Source organism: Gymnoscopelus braueri, assembly GCF_963280865.1.
Source record: "Gymnoscopelus braueri genome assembly, chromosome: 10".
NCBI classification, from domain to species: domain Eukaryota; kingdom Metazoa; phylum Chordata; class Actinopteri; order Myctophiformes; family Myctophidae; genus Gymnoscopelus; species Gymnoscopelus braueri.
Genome location: NC_137611.1, coordinates 36,909,799 through 36,929,740, shown reverse-complemented (window position 1 = coordinate 36,929,740; position 19,942 = coordinate 36,909,799). Strand labels below are relative to the sequence as shown.

Sequence of the window (19,942 nt, the reverse complement as noted above, 5' to 3'; positions counted from 1 at the left end):
ATTAAAACATATGCTTAACGACGTGTTGACCTGTGAAAAAACATTACTTCCGCTGTCGATGTCTCGCCGTCAGCCCTCAAGCAACTTGTGCTTCTCTCTCTCTCTCTCTCCTGCTGAGCTTAACCTATTTATCCCTCTGATGTCCAACTGCATTAATCCAGAGGTCTGGACTGACTAAGAGATGTGGTGAGGGCCGTTTACATGGTGGGGGGGGGGGGGGCTGTTAGAGAAGTGGGGGATGGGTATAGACCGTTTGATTGACAGGCCATGTGCCTGCGTGCATGTCCTGAGCACGTTAACCCGAGCTAGCGTAGACGAGGCATGAAGTTTAATCAAACCCAGGAAAGATGGGAGAGAGGTGATGGGGGTCAAGAGTGAGCCGTATGCCAGCGAGACTTCGGTGGATGAACGTGAAGTGGTGGTGGTGGTGGGGGGGTCAGGGCGGGGGGCGGTCTTTGCCGAAGGAGGTCGCCAGGTCTGATCGCTAATGAGAGGGCATCGGCTGTAGCCCACGCCTCGCCTCGCCTCTGACTCACACATCGCCTCAGACTAAAGCGGTGTGAGCTTGTAGGTCTGCTATTTTCGCCATAAATTAGGCTTCACACACACATACGTACACCCACACACGGGCATAAATTAGCTGTTCATTATGAGGCTGTATTTCTGCCTCTTATGGCATCTTTCACTTTCTTTTCTCTCTTATCTCTTCTGAGTGTTCTGTGTCTTTAACACACAAGCACGGCATCATGAAAACATCATGAGCAGAACTTGTCAGGTTCTGCTAGCGGCAATAGGTATTTATAATTGTGACGGCTGGAAGCGGGACGCATCAACTGTAGGATGCTGTCAGAAAAACCCGTTGGCTTTATATGGATTAAACTTCTCTCAGTCTGACTGATATGAGTCATTTGGATTCCTAGCATGTCGTTCTCTTGGCTTTTAACTTTAACACTGCTGCTCTGCACCATGTGGCTGGTAAAGTCAAGCCCTACAGTAATAATGGATATTTTATTTCAAGATTACATTATTTGTATATATTCAAGATTAACGTATTTGAATTGCTAAAACTAGCAATAGAATACATGTTCAAGAGCATCTTCTATTAAACCCTATTGGTCTCATATGCGTATTTCATAAAAGCAACGGTTAAAGCCTCATCAATCTGCAATTTATTCAACTGGTCGGCTGTATGTAGAACAGCAGGAGCATAGATTTAGAACGGTATTACCAAATCATCATAATTTTACATATTTTGCTAAGTGTTTAGGAAACTGTGCGCTAGTGTGGGGTGCTCCTTTCATGTTGTTTCATGAATCATAGATTGGGCCTTGGCCTAACAGAAAATTTCAGTCTTGCTTTAATCCCGGGTCTTCAGCAGAACCCAACCGTAACGCAGCGTCTTTTTAATTGTTCCTTCTCTTAGTTTTCCCGTGTGTACCAGAGAAACCAGGCATGCCTTGTCAAGGGGAGGACAGTAAGTTGTACACCTATCCATCTATTCTACTGCGTGCTTTAGTTCTGGTTTATATGGAGTCTGGCGTTGTTACATTTCATCATACGTACATCACCATGTATACTGTGTGATGCAAGACACAAACACACACACGCACCAGTATTGATTTTGACAGCAAATTTAGGTGTAGTTTTAATCAGTCTTTTGAATAAAGAGGACATAGATTGGTGAAGCAATAGGAAGCGGCGCTGGTACCGAGCGCAAGGCTTTGGATCCGCCCTTCAAGACCTTCGATAGGGCTGGCTCCTCCAGTCTACTTCTCCACTACTACCTCCCTAACATTTTAGTCTAGTTTTTATTTGTTGACGAAATTGTCAATATATTTAGTCTTAGTCATCGTAGCTTTTTATTTAGATTTTGTCCGTGAAAAAAGGTAGTCGACGAACATTTTTCGTCATAGTTTTAGTCGACAAAACCAACATTGACGCACACACAAACATACATATACACACATGCTTAGTGAAAGGCAGTGCCTTAACGTGCCTCCTCCGTGCACAGAGTCAATATACCGACGTGGAGCGCGCCGTTGGAGGAAGCTGTACTACGCCAGTGGCCATGCTTTCCAGGCCAAGCGCTTCAACAGGGTGAGATGCAACTTTACGCTATCCTTTTCTTGCAGCCCTTTTGAAACCGCCGGGTAGGGCTGGGCGTTATGACTTCAAAGCAATACCACAAGTGTTTCAAACGTTTGCCTCGATTACTAGTAATGGAACGATTGTAAAAAGATATTGTGAAAATATTTCACTATTTTCACTAGTTTTGCATGCCACCATTATACAACAAAGTATCAAATTGTGGTTAATCAGACTAATGAATTTAGATTATTTATTTTTTTGTAAATTTGTTGATATATAAAATATATATCAAAAAACATTGCTTCTCGATTATCTGGTTATAAGTCTGTTATTTGTTCTAAATATCAGTTTCAATATATTTTTGGTTAATTGCCCAGCCCTACTATCGGGTCCCTCTAGCTGCCACTTGCTCCCCCACTGTGCTTTCATCATCATCCCTATTCTGGGCTTAAACATTCGGGAAAGAATTGCCAAACTACAAGCTTGCAAGTTGCAACCCATCACATTGCGCCGCTTTGTGTGCTTGTAGATCAGCTATTTTCGCAGAGGAGATTTGGTTGTAGAGGGAAAAAAGTAAGGGGCCTAGTTAAAGACCCCTGGGGGACTCCGATCTAAACTGGAACTAAGTCTATGGCGTTTAAGTGGCTAACGAGGTTTGCCCTGCTTTGCAAGGCATAGTGTTATTAGCTGCACAACAGTACAGTGGGCAAATGTTTGTCAGAAATAAGAACACAGTGTATTGTTGCTGTGGGGAAGTTTTGTTTTTCGTAATAAATGCCCTACTTTGTCATACTACAGTCATGCACCAAAGTAGCAAAAATAGTAGATCTACAAGCTCACAATGCGTTGCATCGTGAGTCATTCGTGACACGTTGTGAGCTTGTACATCGGCTATTATTGCTATTTTTGAAAAGTGTGTTTGCAAGTATTATAAATATTTAACCAATGAAAAGTAGTAACAAGAGCTTGTGACTAAATAACAACTACAGTGGATCCATTGGCACACAGGTTTTACAATTTTGGACAGTTTTCCGCCCGGTAGCGAACTTTCGTTCATAATTATAAAAGAGTTATATTTAACTACTATGGTAATCCGGGGGGAATTAAGTACTTCATTTCTGTATAGGGTATTCAAAAGAAATGTAGCATTAAATGCTTAACAAACAGCTACTGACACACTGCGTGGGCAATCTGGGCATACAGGACTTGCTTTATTGCAGTAGTTGGACATTGTGTGAGGTGTAGGAGGACAACTCTAGAGATGCCAGACCTAGAACTCACAGGTTTATATTTAGCTAGTAGGTGACATTAACAGAATGTATGATAATAGCTCAGTATGCTTGCTGATGAGGGGTGAGTGCCTGAGCGGTGCCGGGGGTTCCAACGTACCAGAGGTAGTCGTGTTGGATGGTAACTAGGTAACAATTGTACGTTCACTGAGCTTGTACTATTTCCAGTGAATGTTCACAGTGCTCATAATTTCACAGTATTTAAAACTTTCTCAGGTTCTCAAACATTTTCACGGCGAGCACCCCCAAACTAATCATGTATTTGACCGCGGATCCCCATTTAAAAAATGTATCACAACGTGTTGTATTGTGACACATTGTAAGCTTGTAGATAGGCAAAAAATCAAATTGGTGTTTAACCCTTCAAGACCGGGAACACATCTATGTCATTTTAGATTTCTTTGGCTATTCAAAAATAGCTATTTTTGAAAAATCGCGAAAATTTGTGAAAACATTTTTAGAATCGGCCTCAGGTATTAATGGGTTAAACTGTTCCTCATTTAGCTGGGTACCCCCTGGAACCCCCTCAAGGACCCCTGGGGGGGGGGGGGGGTCCCGGACCATACTTTGAGAACCAGAGCTTTAAAAAGCAACATTTCCGTGTAGGTGCCAGTGTGTCGTTGTGACTTAAACGATCTCATGTTGATTTTTACCTGTGTCGCCTCTTGTCCTGAGCAGCGGGCCCACTGTGCCATCTGTACAGACAGGATCTGGGGTCTGGGCCGACAGGGATACAAATGCATCAACTGCAAACTGCTGGTCCACAAGAAGTGCCACAAACTGGTCACAGTGGAGTGTGGCAGACAAATGATACAGGTGAGTGATGATGTCGTTTGATGCAATCGTAGGCCTGTCACAATTATTACATAATCACCTAATTGCAATTATTTTATAAAATTGCAATTATTTTGCATAATTGTCGTTGACAAATGTTCATACAATAAATTTTCAAATATTGCAGAATATAGTAGTAGATCTACAAGATCACAACGCGTCGCGATGTGACGCATTGTGAGCTAAATGAGCAGAGGTATCATATCATGCTGCCCTGGTTTATAACCTTTTTCACTGTAGTTGATTGCAGCAATGGTACCCTCACTGTGTACAATATTGACAGAGAATTCAGAATAATTTTGGTGATGGAGCCCAACGTCTGATTTATACTTGTTGCATGCGCCGTAAATAGCAGATCTACAAGCTCACAACCCGTCACTACCGAGATCTGCTATTTACGGCATACAAGGACACCGTGCAAAGAAGTATAAATCAGTCTTAATAGACAGCGTCTACATGTGCCAGTATGCATTGTGTGTGAAACTATTTATATGGTTTGGGAATTGGGCAGGTTACTTCTTTTGCGTTGGTCTGCAGTACACAGCCACATAGAGTTGAAACTCTGCCTATAGTTTTTACTCCACCCAGTCACGTCAGAGAAAACAGAATAAACACAGGGTGACAGTAGAAAACTAGGCTGTTATATTAGGTCACTACAACAATACTGGGAACATTAATTGACATGACACTTTAATGACTATTAAACCCCTTCAACCTGCGATTATAGGTGAAATATTATTTTATTATTATTAAATAGATCTATAAGCCCACAGCATATCGTGGAGTGGTCGTGTGTGTAGATCTGCTATTTTTGCTATTTGTCTTACAACTAAATAATAGGACTTAATTGGTTAAATGTAAATATGTTTGAAATTTGAAGTGTTCCATGTAGGTTTTTACAAAGGATTTCCAGTAATGGTATATGAATGGTTTCATTGTCTGCAATGCTGTGTGGTATCTTAGTATCCCTGTGTTTTCTTGTCCAGGAACCTATAATGCCTGGCCCAGGATCCAGTCAATTAGACTCTGAACAGCCAGGTAAAGCATACACACATCAATCCTTCTTTTATTTCTTACCTAGTATTGTGGGTGAAAACTGTCTTCGAATGTTTTAGATGTCGGTTTAATCTGTGAATATTGTTGTTTTTACCTTTTGGAATGTCACCCCTGACTAATACACTATATTACAAAAGTTAAACTAACACTAAGACAAATCTACACTAAACTAAAACTAAGCCTTTTTCCAAAAAATTTAATAAACTAGAAAACCTGCTTTAAAAAACAAATTAATTAAAGCTAAACTGAAATTGAAAACAAAGTCAAAATGAAATTAACATTAATGAGAAATGCTAAATTATAATAACCTTGACACACACACACACACACCATTCTCGCATTTGTTCTCTCTCCCTTTATCAGTCTGTCTGTATCTCACTCCCACACACAAACCTGTTCACACAAATCAGGCAGCCTTGTGCACCGATGTGTTTTTTCTAAAACTACTTTAGCTCCCTGGCCACAGCTTGTGATCGACTGATCTTTATAGAACAAATGGGCTGACCTCAACTAAATACTTGTCGGCATCCATCTAGTGTTAGCCATCGAGACCACAAGTTGATTGGCTGCACTTAAGTCTCCACCGCCAGACAGACTAGTTAAGTCCAGTCAGGTGGCTGAGTGGAATGAGAGGGCTTTAGTGACCGTGTTGCTATTGTTTGTGAGGCGGTTTACATTTTCAACACTAGTAAATGTATGCAGGCCTTTCAGAGATACTGCTAACCACTAACGGACTAGCCAGCAGTCTCTTTTTATGCCTGAAATCACTGATTAGTTACATCAACACAGAAACACTAACTAGGATTGTACAATGTATACAAACACAGATTTGGCTTTTCTACATCTACAGGTTGTGTATTCCTCACTGTATGCTTTTATTTGATAACGGTTTCCATTGTTGCCTCTTTTCGCATCTACAAAGAGAAAATCGTATTCCCTCATTACAATCGCAAATACAGTATATCGCAGCTGTTCAAAAAAAGGTCACATCACAGGAGATGCTGACAGTAGCACATCACAAATTAAAACATGGGGCTTGTCTCTCACTTGCCCTACCTACTGTCTCACATTTCTGCTCCCTGCCTCCCCCTCTCCTCTGTCTATCACTTCCTCCTCTCTCCATCTCCTCCTTACGTCTCTCTCTCTCTCTCTCTTTCTCACAGGTCCCCAGAATAAAGACTCGAGAGAGAGCTTAACTTACGATGGGGAGGAGAAGGAGGTGAGGGGCTTGCTGTGTGTGTGTGTGTGTGTGTGTGCATATGTAGGTGTTAGGTAGGTGTTAGAGCCCAACTGATACTGGATTTTTGGAGCCTATATGTGTGTGTGTTTGTGTGTATATACACTGTATGTATGTGTATATATATACACTGTATGAATAATGGATTAAAGTTCATATCCATATCATTATAAATTGCATTTTTTTTTGAACAATTTTTAATTAAACAATTACCCCTCGTGTAAGTTTTCAATTAGGCACATACACATATCGGACAACATGTAGGCAGATACTGATATGTCTTTCATAGGCCAATATCTGGCAATAATATCGGCCGACCAAATTATATTGATGTACCTACGGTGTGCATTTGTCTCGTGGATGTGTGTTCCACCTTTGTAACGCTACAGTGCACGCACTATTGCTGTGCACGTGTATGCTGGAGGGCGACGTGACAGAGAGGACACTGGGGATAGTGTTCCTTTTGTGTGCCTGTGTTATCATCAGTGAGCTAGGAGCGTGCGCGTGCATGTGATATAGAGAGCATGCAGACGTCGGCACCCTTGCAGCAGTGTGGATATTGATTTCCTTTGCTGGAGCAAATAAAGTAACCTTTTATCACAGCTTTTAACACCAGGGGCTGATTAACAGCCTGTGCAATGGGTGGTGTTGAGGATAGAGAAGGGGGGGGGGGTGAGGGGTTTGAAGACAGATAAAGAACAGATGGAGTTGGACACAGAGATGGACTGAGATAAGGACTGGTCCAAAGGATCTTATCTCCATGGTCCATGAATGCTCCGAGGATAGATGTGGGGGGGGGGGGGGGGGGGGGGGTGCATGGATAGATGGGAAAACTGTCTAGTATATGCAGGCAGGCAGGAGAGAATGGGGAAGACGGACAGAGAAGCAGATCTGTAATCAGAGCCTGCATGATGAACATTTATGGAGATCCTGTGTGTGTGACTTATTCCATAAACCCGATTCATACTGTGTCCAGGCGTTGTCGCGTGCCGAAAATAGTCAACCTACAAGCAAGAACAACGCAACGAATGTGCCGCTTTGTGAGCTTGTAGGTTTGCTATTTTCGGCTATAGCGTGGTGCTGCTGGGGGCACATTTGAAAACGGCAAGTTCACAGCTTCCAAAAGATGAAGGAGCACCCTACACACACACACACACACACACACACACACACACACACACACACACACACACACACACACACACACACACACACATCCACTAGCAAAGCACCAGTTTATTGCACCAGCGTTTTGGCCCATCAACCTCTCAAGGCGGAACTCGTCTTCAGACGGGTCGATAGCCAGATAAATTGACATAATAAATTGGCACTGAGGTCATTGTGCATGTGTATGTGATGGACATTGCTCTTGATCTTACATTGTGGTATTTTCCCATAATGCCTTGCTAATCTTTCAAGCTTTTCCATTTCATTCCTTCCCTGCCATCCATCCATCCACCCACCACCAGGCACGGAGCAGTAGAGACACGGGAAAGTCAGCGTCCAGTCTGGGCCTAGTGGACTTTGACCTGCTGAGAGTGATCGGCAGGGGCAGCTATGCCAAGGTGCTGCTGGTGCGGCTGAAGAAGACGGAGCGCATCTACGCCATGAAGGTCGTTAAGAAGGAACTGGTGAACGACGACGAGGTAATCTAGCCTGTTGTCATTGTACGGAAGTGAAGTGGTTCTCAAACTTTTTCCAAAATGTATTTGGCTGCAGACCCCCATCTCAAAAAATATTTTGTGCCAGGGACCTCCAGATGCAAAGATTTGAGTTAAAAATGTTCGCAAAAAAAAAACATTTTCACAATTTTTCAAAAATAGCAGATCTACAAGAACTGCTATATTAGCAATTTTTTTTATTTGAATCCTGAAAAGTAACAGATTTGGACATATGAGGTTTCCACCCAACAGAGACTATTTGTAACGGGGGGAAAACCTGGAGAGCCTGGATGGATAAGTGGTTAGTGCGGTTTTGATTCCGACTTGCAGACCTGCATTGTATCACCCTCATCTCCCTGTTCTTTAAAAATAAAGCCCTTCAAATGAACCCAGTCTAGCCATATTAACTAAACTTTATGACTGATGTTTTCAAACCGAACAAACTTTGGAGACTTTGGACTCTGTAATGTCATATATTCATTTAACTTTTATACCGGTCCATTATGAGCGTGTTGTCATTATGTCTACAAGAGTATGAGCATGTTTTCATTATCTCTATAACAGATCTTAATCTTTTTGATATGTCCCATTTGTTGAAATGTCCCATTTGTTGAGGGTGAAGGTTAGTTCATAGTGAAGTTATCTGCCTTCCGTATAATTAGCACAATTAGAGCAGTCAATTGGAATCGTTAACCCACAATGACTCGTGATTGAACAGCCATCTCGCGTGCGTCATCTGAAACACTTTCAGCCAAATTGACAGACCTCTTCAGACCCATCACTCCTCCTGAGAAGGCCCAGATAACCAACATGTCATCAAAAATTGATCTCCACATACACATGTAGCGACACAGCCTGTGGCAACGCGAGTAGTTAGCCTTGATTAGATGCACTTAGCGTGATTGACGAATTGACAAGGGCGCTCGATCGATGCTCCAAGTGTTCTGGCCGTCCCAGGCCTGTGAGCGTGGGCAGCATCTGTGTCCAGACATGTTATCATCCTCCTGTCAATAGAAAGCCCGCCTCTACTTTTCCATCTACCCTCTCAGCCATTTTCACTAGCCACCACCCACCACTAACCATTACACCGGAGGTCCGGAGCAAGTCTCCGGTCTCATAAGATGGTCGATCGAGCTACCTGCTTATTCAGCATTCTCAAGTTCAAGGATACTATGTCAGAATGACTGTAGATTGATGTGTGTGTGTGTGTTGCTGTGTATCTGCTGGTTTCAGGACATTGATTGGGTCCAAACAGAAAAGCATGTGTTTGAGCAGGCGTCCAATCATCCCTTCCTGGTGGGCCTCCATTCCTGTTTCCAAACAGAGAGCAGGTGAGAGCATACCTTATACAGAGCGTCTTGTCTATACATGGAGGATGGGCGTTTGAAAAAGGAAAACACATTTTCTTTCTTTTGTCTGTGGATATATCGCTTAGTTGACAATTGTGCTGTCATCTGAGCTCAGAAAGTACATTAGACTTTCGGTCTTAAAAATGTGCATACCAAACGATGCACATTAAGGCGTGTAATGTCAGAACTGTTCAATACCGTTATATCCACAAGAGGGCACTCCCTAAATGTCAAGAGCAGGCTGACAAAAGGTAACGTGTTGTGAACTAATATTTGTTTCTCGTCGGACAACATTCAAGTAGAACTACCAGAATGTGTAACCCAGGTAAAATAATGGGTCACTAGTTTATAGTTGTTCACCTGTCTAAAGTCAGTTAAACTCAGCAATAGTTTATAATTGTCCACCAAAATCCCTCATGCTGGTGTCTTTTTTAATGTGTGCATTCACAGTGGACGGGTAATAAAAATAAATAAATAAAAATCCCTCCCCTGCACGTGGGGAACACCACGTGCAGTCAAATTGGATTGTGTTTTGGCTTGTTTAGATGGACAAGAGGCTGCCATGTCTGTGTACGCAATGAACGTAGGCTGCAAAGACCATAAGTGGTAGCGCACACTGCTTTGGTTGAATTGACATAATACAAATTTAAGCGGCAGCTAACTAATCGGATATATATTTTTGATTGTTTGATTGCGCAATTTCCCCACAGACAGCTCTAGTTGACAATCATGTTACTACTTCTACTTCAAGAATTATGGTCTGAAATTGATTTTCAAAGAATGGAATTTCTGATGGAAAATGTGATGAAGTCATTGCATTCATAGGAATTACCAATTAGTGTAATTGATTTTTCTTTATTAAATAATTTAAAGATTCATAAAACCTGCCCTGCAGCAATACATACGTACATTATAAATCATTGAGGATAAAAATGTAATAAAGGAAAAGCTTTATTTCCATTGTGGTTCCCTGGGGGCGGTGCGGGTGTCAGGCAAAAACAGTATTGTCTGTGAATACCAATACATAAACGTCAAACAATTTCTGTACATAAAACACACAAACTCAATTTCCATCAGTCGTTGCTTGTTGTCAATCAAAGTACAAAGAAACACCATCTAGAATCCATCACTAATTAGTTTTATTTATAATTGCGCTGCCCTTTTATGAAATACAGCCACCTCACTACTGGCATTGTTCACATAATGATTTACTGGATTGAAGGTAGTCTTTTAATTATCTTATTATTTTATAGCTAATTGGTTCAGAAGGTATCAGAAAGCTTATTTGCCCGCCTTCAGTCAAACCTGTTACTGCAAAATGTAAAAGCAGGAACAGTATACGTCCAATAATTACCAAATGGTACACAGTATATTTTTTTCATCTAAAATTAATCCTTATTGCATTCTGTTCATCCCACAGACTCTTCTTTGTAATCGAGTATGTGAACGGCGGAGATCTGATGTTCCACATGCAGAGACAACGGAAGCTTCCAGAAGAACACGCCAGGTAGACAAATGAGGTGTAGGGTTGCAATTGTCTCACGTAGCCGGACAACTATTCCACAATCTCAGAATGCTATATATAGAGTCTTGGTCTATATGGCATAGACACATCCCGAAAGCCGAGAACAGCAGCTGTCATCTGTTTGTCATTTACATTCACAAAAAAATATTTTCCCATTCACAAAAAATATATTTTAAATTATCTTTACAACATTTTATTTTCGAATTTCCATTTCTGCTAAGCAGCAAGATATGTTTCTATTATTTTGATTTATTTCAGGAAAAATTTGCGCAACTGTAAAGACGAAACGGAAGCGGGGAGGAGGCGTCAGGTCCGCTTTATCCCCGATCATTTTCAGAGCTTCCGTCCTAGTGACTAGTGTTGCAACTAACGATGATTTTCTAAGCGATTATTCTTCTATTACTTGCTCTATTAATTAAATAATTGAGAAGTATTTTTTTTTTCTCGTTTTCCTCTTACTAAATTGATTAGTCTGATTAACCACTTATACTCTGACGGTGTCACACAAACATAGCAGATCTACAACATCACAATGCCTCGGCACCGCTTGTGAGCTTGTAGATCGGCTATTTTCATTACGTTTGAAAACGTTAGCAATTGTCACCTATAAATAATGGCATGCACAATATAGGGATGCCAGGTTGATAGTTGCAGCCCTGTTGAACTTCATGGTTCTTTTATGATACTCGATTAATCGATTATTATTATCATTATTATTATTATTATTAAATCATTGATTAAATCTGTTAGATTGTTTAACTGTTGCACCGCTATTATGCGATGTCTCCTTCACACTTTAAACATGGACTGAAATGTCACGCTCATAACAGGAACGTTGTCGCCCGAGGCCGTTTTTCATAGTCTTGTTATTCTTCCCCCAACGTATCAGATTCTACTCGGCAGAAATCAGCCTGGCGCTCAACTACCTCCATGAGCGGGGGATCATCTACCGAGATCTGAAACTGGACAACGTGTTGCTAGAGTCCGAGGGACACATTAAACTTACAGACTATGGCATGTGCAAGGTTTGTGTTCAGCTGTCTCTGTGCATGAATACCAACATTTTAATCATTGCATCCCCCCCCCCAACTGTCTATTACAAGAGTGTTAACCACTTGTGGTTGTGTACTGCGTTGTATGCCGAATACTGAGAATGCATTGTGATGTGTAGATCTGCTTTTATTTATTTATTTATTTATTTTAAAGATGTTCAGCCTATAACATGTTCAAAGTAGGGATGCCAGTGTTAATGTGTTTAAAATCTTTGTGTGTGTTACAGGAGGGTTTGAGGCCAGGCGATACAACCAGCACTTTCTGCGGTACCCCCAATTACATAGCCCCCGAAATACTCAGAGGCGAGGACTATGGTGAGGATTCCAACAGACATCATGGACATTGCGTATGCGATATAGCAATAATGCACAAGCAAACTTCTTTTACTGATAATTAGAATGACAGTAGAACGGCAGCGTTACAGATGTAATTCCACTGAAACTAAAATACACCCCTAGTAAGTGAAAATAGAAAGAGGACAAGTCAGACCATCAAAAACTAGCTTCCTAGGTTACTGAAAGATAACAAGCTACTAAAGATAGCTTAGAACAGGTTTTGTCTGTATGTACATGTATGTATAGTAATAATAATTAAACTTGCATATGAAGAGCATTAATGTTGGGTCATACATACTAGAATGTCTTAGTTACTAAAACATTGTTCTTATGAATCACTTTTGCTGTTATTGTTGAAGTATGTATAATAATAGCTTTTTCTATTTGGCCAAATGAAGCATAGACATCACCACAAGCAGCCAGTCTGTATAGAGCATCGCAGTTCCCGCCCCTTCCGGGTTCCACTGCAAAATACTCAATGCATTTTTCCCATTGACATTTCCAAAAATATTTATATCAATTAATTTAAGCCTAGAATCAAGCCATCCAGGGTCCGGGTGAATCATGACCATAAAACGCTTGATTCTGTGAAAAACGTTTTTGAAAACGGCAAAACAAAGTGTATTTATTAAATATAGTATATCATATAATTAAATATAAAATAAAATAAAATCACAGAAAAAAATGTTTTATGGTCATGATTCACCAGGACCCTGGATGGCTTGATTCTAGGCTTAAATTAATTGATATAAATATTTTTGGAAATGTCAATGGGAAAAATGCATTGAGTATTTTGAAGTGGAACCAGGAAGTGGGCGGGAACTGCGATGCTCTATAGTGCGGCACCGTCACCAAACACTGCGTTGTGATTTGTCCAGCTTCATTCACAAAATTGCATGCATAGAAACTTGTTAGCGATAGCTAAAGGATTGGACAGGGCAGCACATTGTGTTACTAGACTCTACATCTTGTTGTACAGTCTTGAGTGCCAGCTGACATTAGTCGACATTAGTCGCTCCATCCATTCTGCCTGTATGTGTACGGTGAATACGTATGGTAACTGGTGAGTGCTCTTTTCAGGCTTCAGTGTGGACTGGTGGGCCCTGGGTGTGCTGATGTTTGAGATGATGGCGGGCCGGTCGCCCTTCGACATCGTAGGGAGCTCGGACAACCCCGACCAGAACACAGAAGACTACCTCTTCCAAGGTAACCCCCACCCCCCCCCCCTAAAAAAAACATCAACCATTTGAACCTTTGTTGTGTTTTTAATCCTACTGTATGTAAAGCACTTTGTGATCTCTCTCTGTAAGAAATGCTATATACTGTACGTACATATAATTTACTTACTTACTTTGTGTCCCTATTCTGGTCATTTTATAACGGGCAAACCTTTAGCAAAAATAGTATATCTACCAGCCCACACAACGTGTTGTGTTGCAACGCGTTGTGAGCTTGTATGTCGGCTATTTTTAGTGAAGAGATTTGGTGTAGAGGGGAAAAAGAGAGGGGACCAAGTATAGGCACCCAGGGGAGCCCGGTCAATGAAGTATATAGGTGGTTAAAGGGTTGAATCTGGGAGGGGAAAAGAGCTAGCAGTTGGATCCAACGCCTTCCTAATTGCCTAGTCTAGTCAGAATGAATACGGTGTCTGACGGTTCCCCTTTTTATAGCAGCTGTGCAAGCGGGTATCTCGGGTTCCGTGCTGGCTTTCTAATGGATTCAAACTATAATGTTACCACATTTTTTCCACACACTTTATAAAAAGCCGCTAATGACGTGTGGGTAAAACGGTTACAGTATGGCGTTTCAACATGGTCATAGCCCCCCGACAATAACCTCTGTTGCGGTGTCTGTGGCATCCACTGTCATCCATACCACAGGGGATCTGTCAATCTAACCCCTGTCCCCTTTATCGTGTGTGTGTGTGTGTGTGTGTGTGTGTTTTATGTGTGTGTGTGTCACCCCTTGTGCAGTAATATTGGAAAAACAGATCCGAATCCCCCGCTCGTTGTCAGTCAAGGCTGCCAGCGTCCTCAAGGGATTCCTCAACAAGGTAAGCAGGGTTCAGACAGCCAAAGGAGAGACACCATTATTGTTACTTTGGGTTTGTCGTCGTCTGCGAGTGTCTCTCGCTCTCCTGTTTCCCCACCATCTCTCCCGTCTGTCTGTCTGTCTCTGCGGGCCTCTCACCACTCATCACCTACTTCCCACTCCTTTATCGCTCACTGTCCCTCTTTCTCACCCTGTTATATTCCCCTCTGTCTCTCTCTGTTTTATTCTGCTACTCTCTCTCACACCATCACCAATCCCCAGTCTTTACTTCTGTGTCTCACCCTTACTTCACCCTCTCTTTCTTTTTCTCTCTCCCACAGGAGCCTAAGGAGCGTCTGGGCTGCCACCCTCAGACGGGCTTCGCTGACATCATGGGCCATCCGTTCTTCCGGAACGTCGACTGGGACCTTGTGAGTCATCATCACCCTCTTATCGTTTTCTCTCTGTCTCTCTCTTATTGTTTTTATTTGAACTGGGTTGCTGCAGCAGAGACGTGAGTCATGTTTTGCATTCACCGCAAGGTCTGATGAAGAAAACAAATGCGTTTGTCGAATAGGTCAAACTAGATCCATATATTGATCTACGGAGAGAGAGGTGAAGAAGACTGGTTACTAGACAGCGGAAGTTCAAATCTAAGTACACAGGAACCCGGCCCACCTCCAAATAACCTAAACAGACATCCCCTCCTCCGGGCAATAGGTGGTCTGTCAGGGCTGAGCATTATTATTAGGCAAATGTCCTTGAGGCAAGCAGACAGAGACTGCAACGGGAAAGAAATAGATAGGTGGAAGAAAGACAGATAGGAAGTCGTGTGTAGACAGGAAAGCACTTGACAGACGGGCATGCAGGCAGAGAGTCCGAGCTTCTAAGACAGACGGTTGCAAGGACATACATGCATATTGCACAGATGGACAGACTAGCTCGAAGATGCAGGCAAGTACAGATATACAAGAATAAAATCATATTTTATACATCAAAGTCGTGGTAACAGTTTAATCTCTTATTGTGGTTTCCTAATGCAGTAATGTGTATTCATTTTCAAATGTTTGAAAAGTTGTACAGTAAAAACAGAAACGTGCCAAACAATTATGCATATTCTGGAAAACTGCACTTTTGATTGCTGGTACCAAATCTAGGTGTCTCCAGTTTAGGCGTTTTCATTAGACTGGTTTAATGAACATCTGTAACTCACCCACACAAAACCCTCTTTATTATCGAGCGATCAGCAAAAGATTATGATCAGTGGTCTAGTGCTATTCAAATGCTCCACTTGTTCCAAATAAGTAAATAGGCACTTTAGGTTTAACAATAGGCACTTCATTATCACTTTAGTTTATCAGTTATGACAACGTCCAGCATAATGTAGCGTTTCGTATGACGATTACAAAAACTAACAATATGTGATGTCGTTAACTCTTAACGTTAATTCACCCACACAGTTTTATGAATTGCATAAGAAATTGAGACAATAGCTAACGTTTAACATACACTCTTCCATGGATGTGTATGTCCCTTGCAGCCTTTCAGCCATGGGTGTTTGCAGTTTGTCCCTTCTATGTGTCGTTCACCAGTAGACAGTTTGTCATGCGCATGCGCCGTACTAAATTTGGCTTTGTATGTCCATGGCTTGGCTGGCCGGTGCCGTGGGAAAAAGATAGACAGACAGATATAACGGTAGGCAGGGCATGTAAGGCAACCAGGATATTGCCATGACTTCTTTTCCCCTGTTTGGTCTGGGCTGCAGGGATTGGATTGGTCAGACTGGAGTGATCGAGTTACACTTCCTCTCTATGTCTGTCTGTCTGACTGTCTCTCTCTCTCACACTCACACCCCCCCCCACACACACACACACACACACACACACACACACACACACACACACACACACACACACACACACACACACACACACACACACACACACACACACACACACACACACACACACACACACACACACACACACACACACACACACACACACACACACACACACACACACACACACACACACACACACACACACACACACACACACACACACACACCTGCCCCTTCACTCCACCAGTCTGGCTACAGGGAGAGTAGCTACTTGTGTCATGGGAAATGGAGGGACAGAAGTAAACATAGTCTATTTGCTTGTATAGTTGAATGCTGTCAAAGAGCAGCTCGACGGGACTTTTGAGAGCATATGTCTGGGTTTTGAAATGGCTCCTAATAATAATAATACTTTTATGTATTGTTTTCTACATCACCTTTTTTAAATGAATCCACATGTCATAGCCTCTTTCATGTAGCAGTTGACATCCTAGCGAAAAACATTATTCATCCAGGCAAGTTGACTCGCAACATTTACAGCAGCATCTGCAGCAGCAGTTTGGTGGGCTTGGTTACAGGAGCAGTTGAATCTGGGTTCAAATAACATCTGGGTTTTAATAACAAACTGAACATTCACCTCATGAGTAGGCTGTGATCATGTACATTTAGTGACATTTGTTAAGTGGATCTCATGGTTGGTTGGTTGTTTTTTCTTCTTCAGATGGAGCAGAAGCAAGTGGTTCCTCCGTTCAAGCCCAACATCTCAGGAGAGTTTGGACTGGACAACTTTGATGCCCAGTTTACCAATGAGCCAATCCAGCTTACGCCGGATGACGAGTAAGTTTCTGATTCAACTGAGGCATTCTTGTGATGTTATTCCAGAAATCTGATGAAGGTAAATGTTTTTAACCAATATTCTGTTGTTTCAGTGATGTGGTGAAGAAGATTGACCAGTCTGAGTTTGAAGGGTTCGAGTACATCAACCCGCTCTTGATGTCAGCAGAGGAGTGTGTGTGAGGGAACCAATGCACGTGCATATTCAATACTCACACACAAACACACACACACAGACAACACTTTCCATGGCGTCTCAGTGTCTTCAGCTGCATGGTTATGAGAAAACAACCCAACAACATCGACCTTCTGTTCGAGAGCCGTGAGCGCACTCCGTAGAACGCTTACTTGCCAAAACCAATCTCACACTCTGCCATTTATAACCACTAGTCCTTAAGCCTACCTTCATTTTCTTAATTATTTTTGTATATCATATAAAATCGGCACTGATATCAATGTGGTCATCTGTGTGTGTGTATGGGGGGGCTGCTGCATTACGTAGCTGTCAAAGCTACCAGGTTCTTCCATGTTTGCTGGACATGGGGTGGGTGGGTGGGTGGGAGGGATAGTCCATGAAAAGTGAACCATTATGTTCTCTCTCTCCTCTCCATGTTGTTGTTTTTTTTAATGCATATTTTATTTGTATATATGACAACCATTAATGATAGACAAGGCCTTTCTTAGCTCCTAGCCAGATCACAGTTGGACATAATTGACCATCTTTCTTTTTTTAATTTTCTTGTCGTCATTGTGTGAGGTCCATATGGGTTAGCGTTGTTGCAGCACCGTATCTGTACAGGGCAGAGGAAACGGAACACTAGCCTTTAAAAAAAAAAGTAAAAAAATAAATAAGAAGAAAAAACTTAACCTATATATTTTTTTCATGTTTTATTTAATGATGACAAAGCAGTCTATATAATATATATATATATAATATATATATATAACATATTATATATATATATATATAATATATTTTATATATATATAATGTTCTAAGTGTTAATATCCAGCCTGGTTTGACCTCTAGCCAAAAGGGTTGTGGCGGTGAATCCCTGTGATGATGTTGCACACACCTCTTGAACAGAGAAGGCTCCTGGTTGCTGACCCAGTTCCCTCCAGAGTGAGGGAACATTTGTAGTAGAAACCAACCGACACTAATAATGCGTAGATATACTGACAAACTGTGAATGAAGGCATTTACTGTGTAGAGCTGGGCTTTGAGAGAGCAGGACATGATGATGCCTAAGGCTGGGGCACTGGCTATAGCTATGCACACCATCCATACAATCTACGTTCACACAGGACCAAAAATATTTGCAGAGAACGATGACTTGCCGGTACGATTTAGAAGGTACAGTATATACAAATAGGAATATGTGCTGTCATAGAAATTATATATATACAGATTATTTTTTGTTCATCTTTTTTTTATGATACTATGCCTTTTCTGAAGCTTGTTACTGTACATTCTGTTTTCACCATTTTGTTTTTCTACCGATTCTCCATTCCATGTATGTCTGTCATTGTTTAATTACGTACAAAGTGATTGTTGAAATGAGTGCTCAGTTTGATGTCCAAAGTCCAGACATGATGCAGTTACTCGTTTAGGAGCCCACCCTCCCCAAGGGATCTGTTCTTAGACCCCTGAAACGTGGCTCGCGAACTGTAATAATGTGTCTGCTGTACAGAGAATGGCACTCTGCATTTTGACCATTTCTAATTTCCACAATGAATTTCTTGGATGAGATTTTTGTAAAAAATCAGACCGCTTTAAAGTGTATAAACGCTCCCATGAGCCATTCTCTCCCCTCCTGACTCTGAGTTGGGTGAATGATGGCAAACGATAAAGCATGAACTTTCTGACTCTTCTCCAGTCAAAGTTAAACTCTACCTGGAAAATGTTTATGGGCCCACGTGGTGATAGGAGGAACAAGCACATCGTCACTGTCGGGCGGAATCCTTGTATCTCCATATTTCATCTTTCTTTTTTTTTTTCATAAATTAATGCCCTATTTTATACTTCATCATATGACAGTGTCGCGCAAAAGTAGCAAATTGGCCGATTGATAAGCTCACATCCTAATGGACTGAGCTTGTAGATCTTCTATTTTCCAATTTTTTTTTATTTCTTTATTTTTTTTATAGGGCCTCCAGATTGAAAGCGGTTAAGACTGTGGGTTCTATAAATATTTAATCAATGAAAAGTATTAAGCTTGTGACTAAATAACTGCAGGATATTTTTTCCATTTCCTGAGAAGTAACGGTTTTGGACTTACAAGGTTTCCACCCGACAGCGGTGACATCTAAGAAATGTTACACCTTATTTTCTTTTTTGTTTTTGTTTTATTGTTACCTTTTATGAATCAGATTTACAGTTGATTCACTTGTTTTAATCAATACATTGATTCCTAATTGTTATTGGGTGAACCCTGTGGGGCCACTTTTGGTTGAAGAAAGACTGGTGATGATGCGTGATCTATGTGGGCTGAATTAAAGCACCCGCTGGACTCTGCTGACCTTTATTTACAGTATGTAAAAAAACAAAAAACAGTTAAAGTGAAATAAACATTTTATTTCCCTCCTTGTTGTAATAGCTGTTGGTGTCAATGTGTCTCAATAATTCATGTTTCTTAGTGGAATGAAATAAAGTAAAAGTTTGATGCATATTAGGAGGAGGTGAATTCACTAGTAATAATTGAGTTACTTCAGGACATACACCGTATTTTTTTTAAATGTCTTGTGAAAAGGTTATTACAGAAAATCTATAAAAGTATAGCCTATAGGATATGGTGCATTTCAGATAAAGT

General features: G+C 41.3%; 1 protein-coding gene across 1 annotated transcript in view; it reads left to right on the top strand.

The window, feature by feature from the left end:
• Positions 1-19,716, top strand: part of prkci (protein kinase C, iota) — a 52,811-nt gene extending 33,095 nt beyond the window's left edge. The window contains exons 5-19 of the mRNA XM_080441217.1: positions 1,424-1,474; positions 2,012-2,097; positions 4,056-4,193; positions 5,198-5,249; positions 6,431-6,486; positions 7,974-8,150; positions 9,399-9,496; positions 10,935-11,021; positions 11,929-12,064; positions 12,319-12,406; positions 13,508-13,633; positions 14,401-14,480; positions 14,800-14,889; positions 17,020-17,135; positions 17,228-19,716. Coding sequence (XP_080297343.1) covers positions 1,424-1,474; positions 2,012-2,097; positions 4,056-4,193; positions 5,198-5,249; positions 6,431-6,486; positions 7,974-8,150; positions 9,399-9,496; positions 10,935-11,021; positions 11,929-12,064; positions 12,319-12,406; positions 13,508-13,633; positions 14,401-14,480; positions 14,800-14,889; positions 17,020-17,135; positions 17,228-17,315 — 1,469 coding nt within the window. The 3' untranslated portion in view covers positions 17,316-19,716. The remainder of the gene's footprint in view (positions 1-1,423; positions 1,475-2,011; positions 2,098-4,055; positions 4,194-5,197; positions 5,250-6,430; positions 6,487-7,973; positions 8,151-9,398; positions 9,497-10,934; positions 11,022-11,928; positions 12,065-12,318; positions 12,407-13,507; positions 13,634-14,400; positions 14,481-14,799; positions 14,890-17,019; positions 17,136-17,227) is intronic.
• Positions 19,717-19,942: the final 226 nt, after the last annotated feature.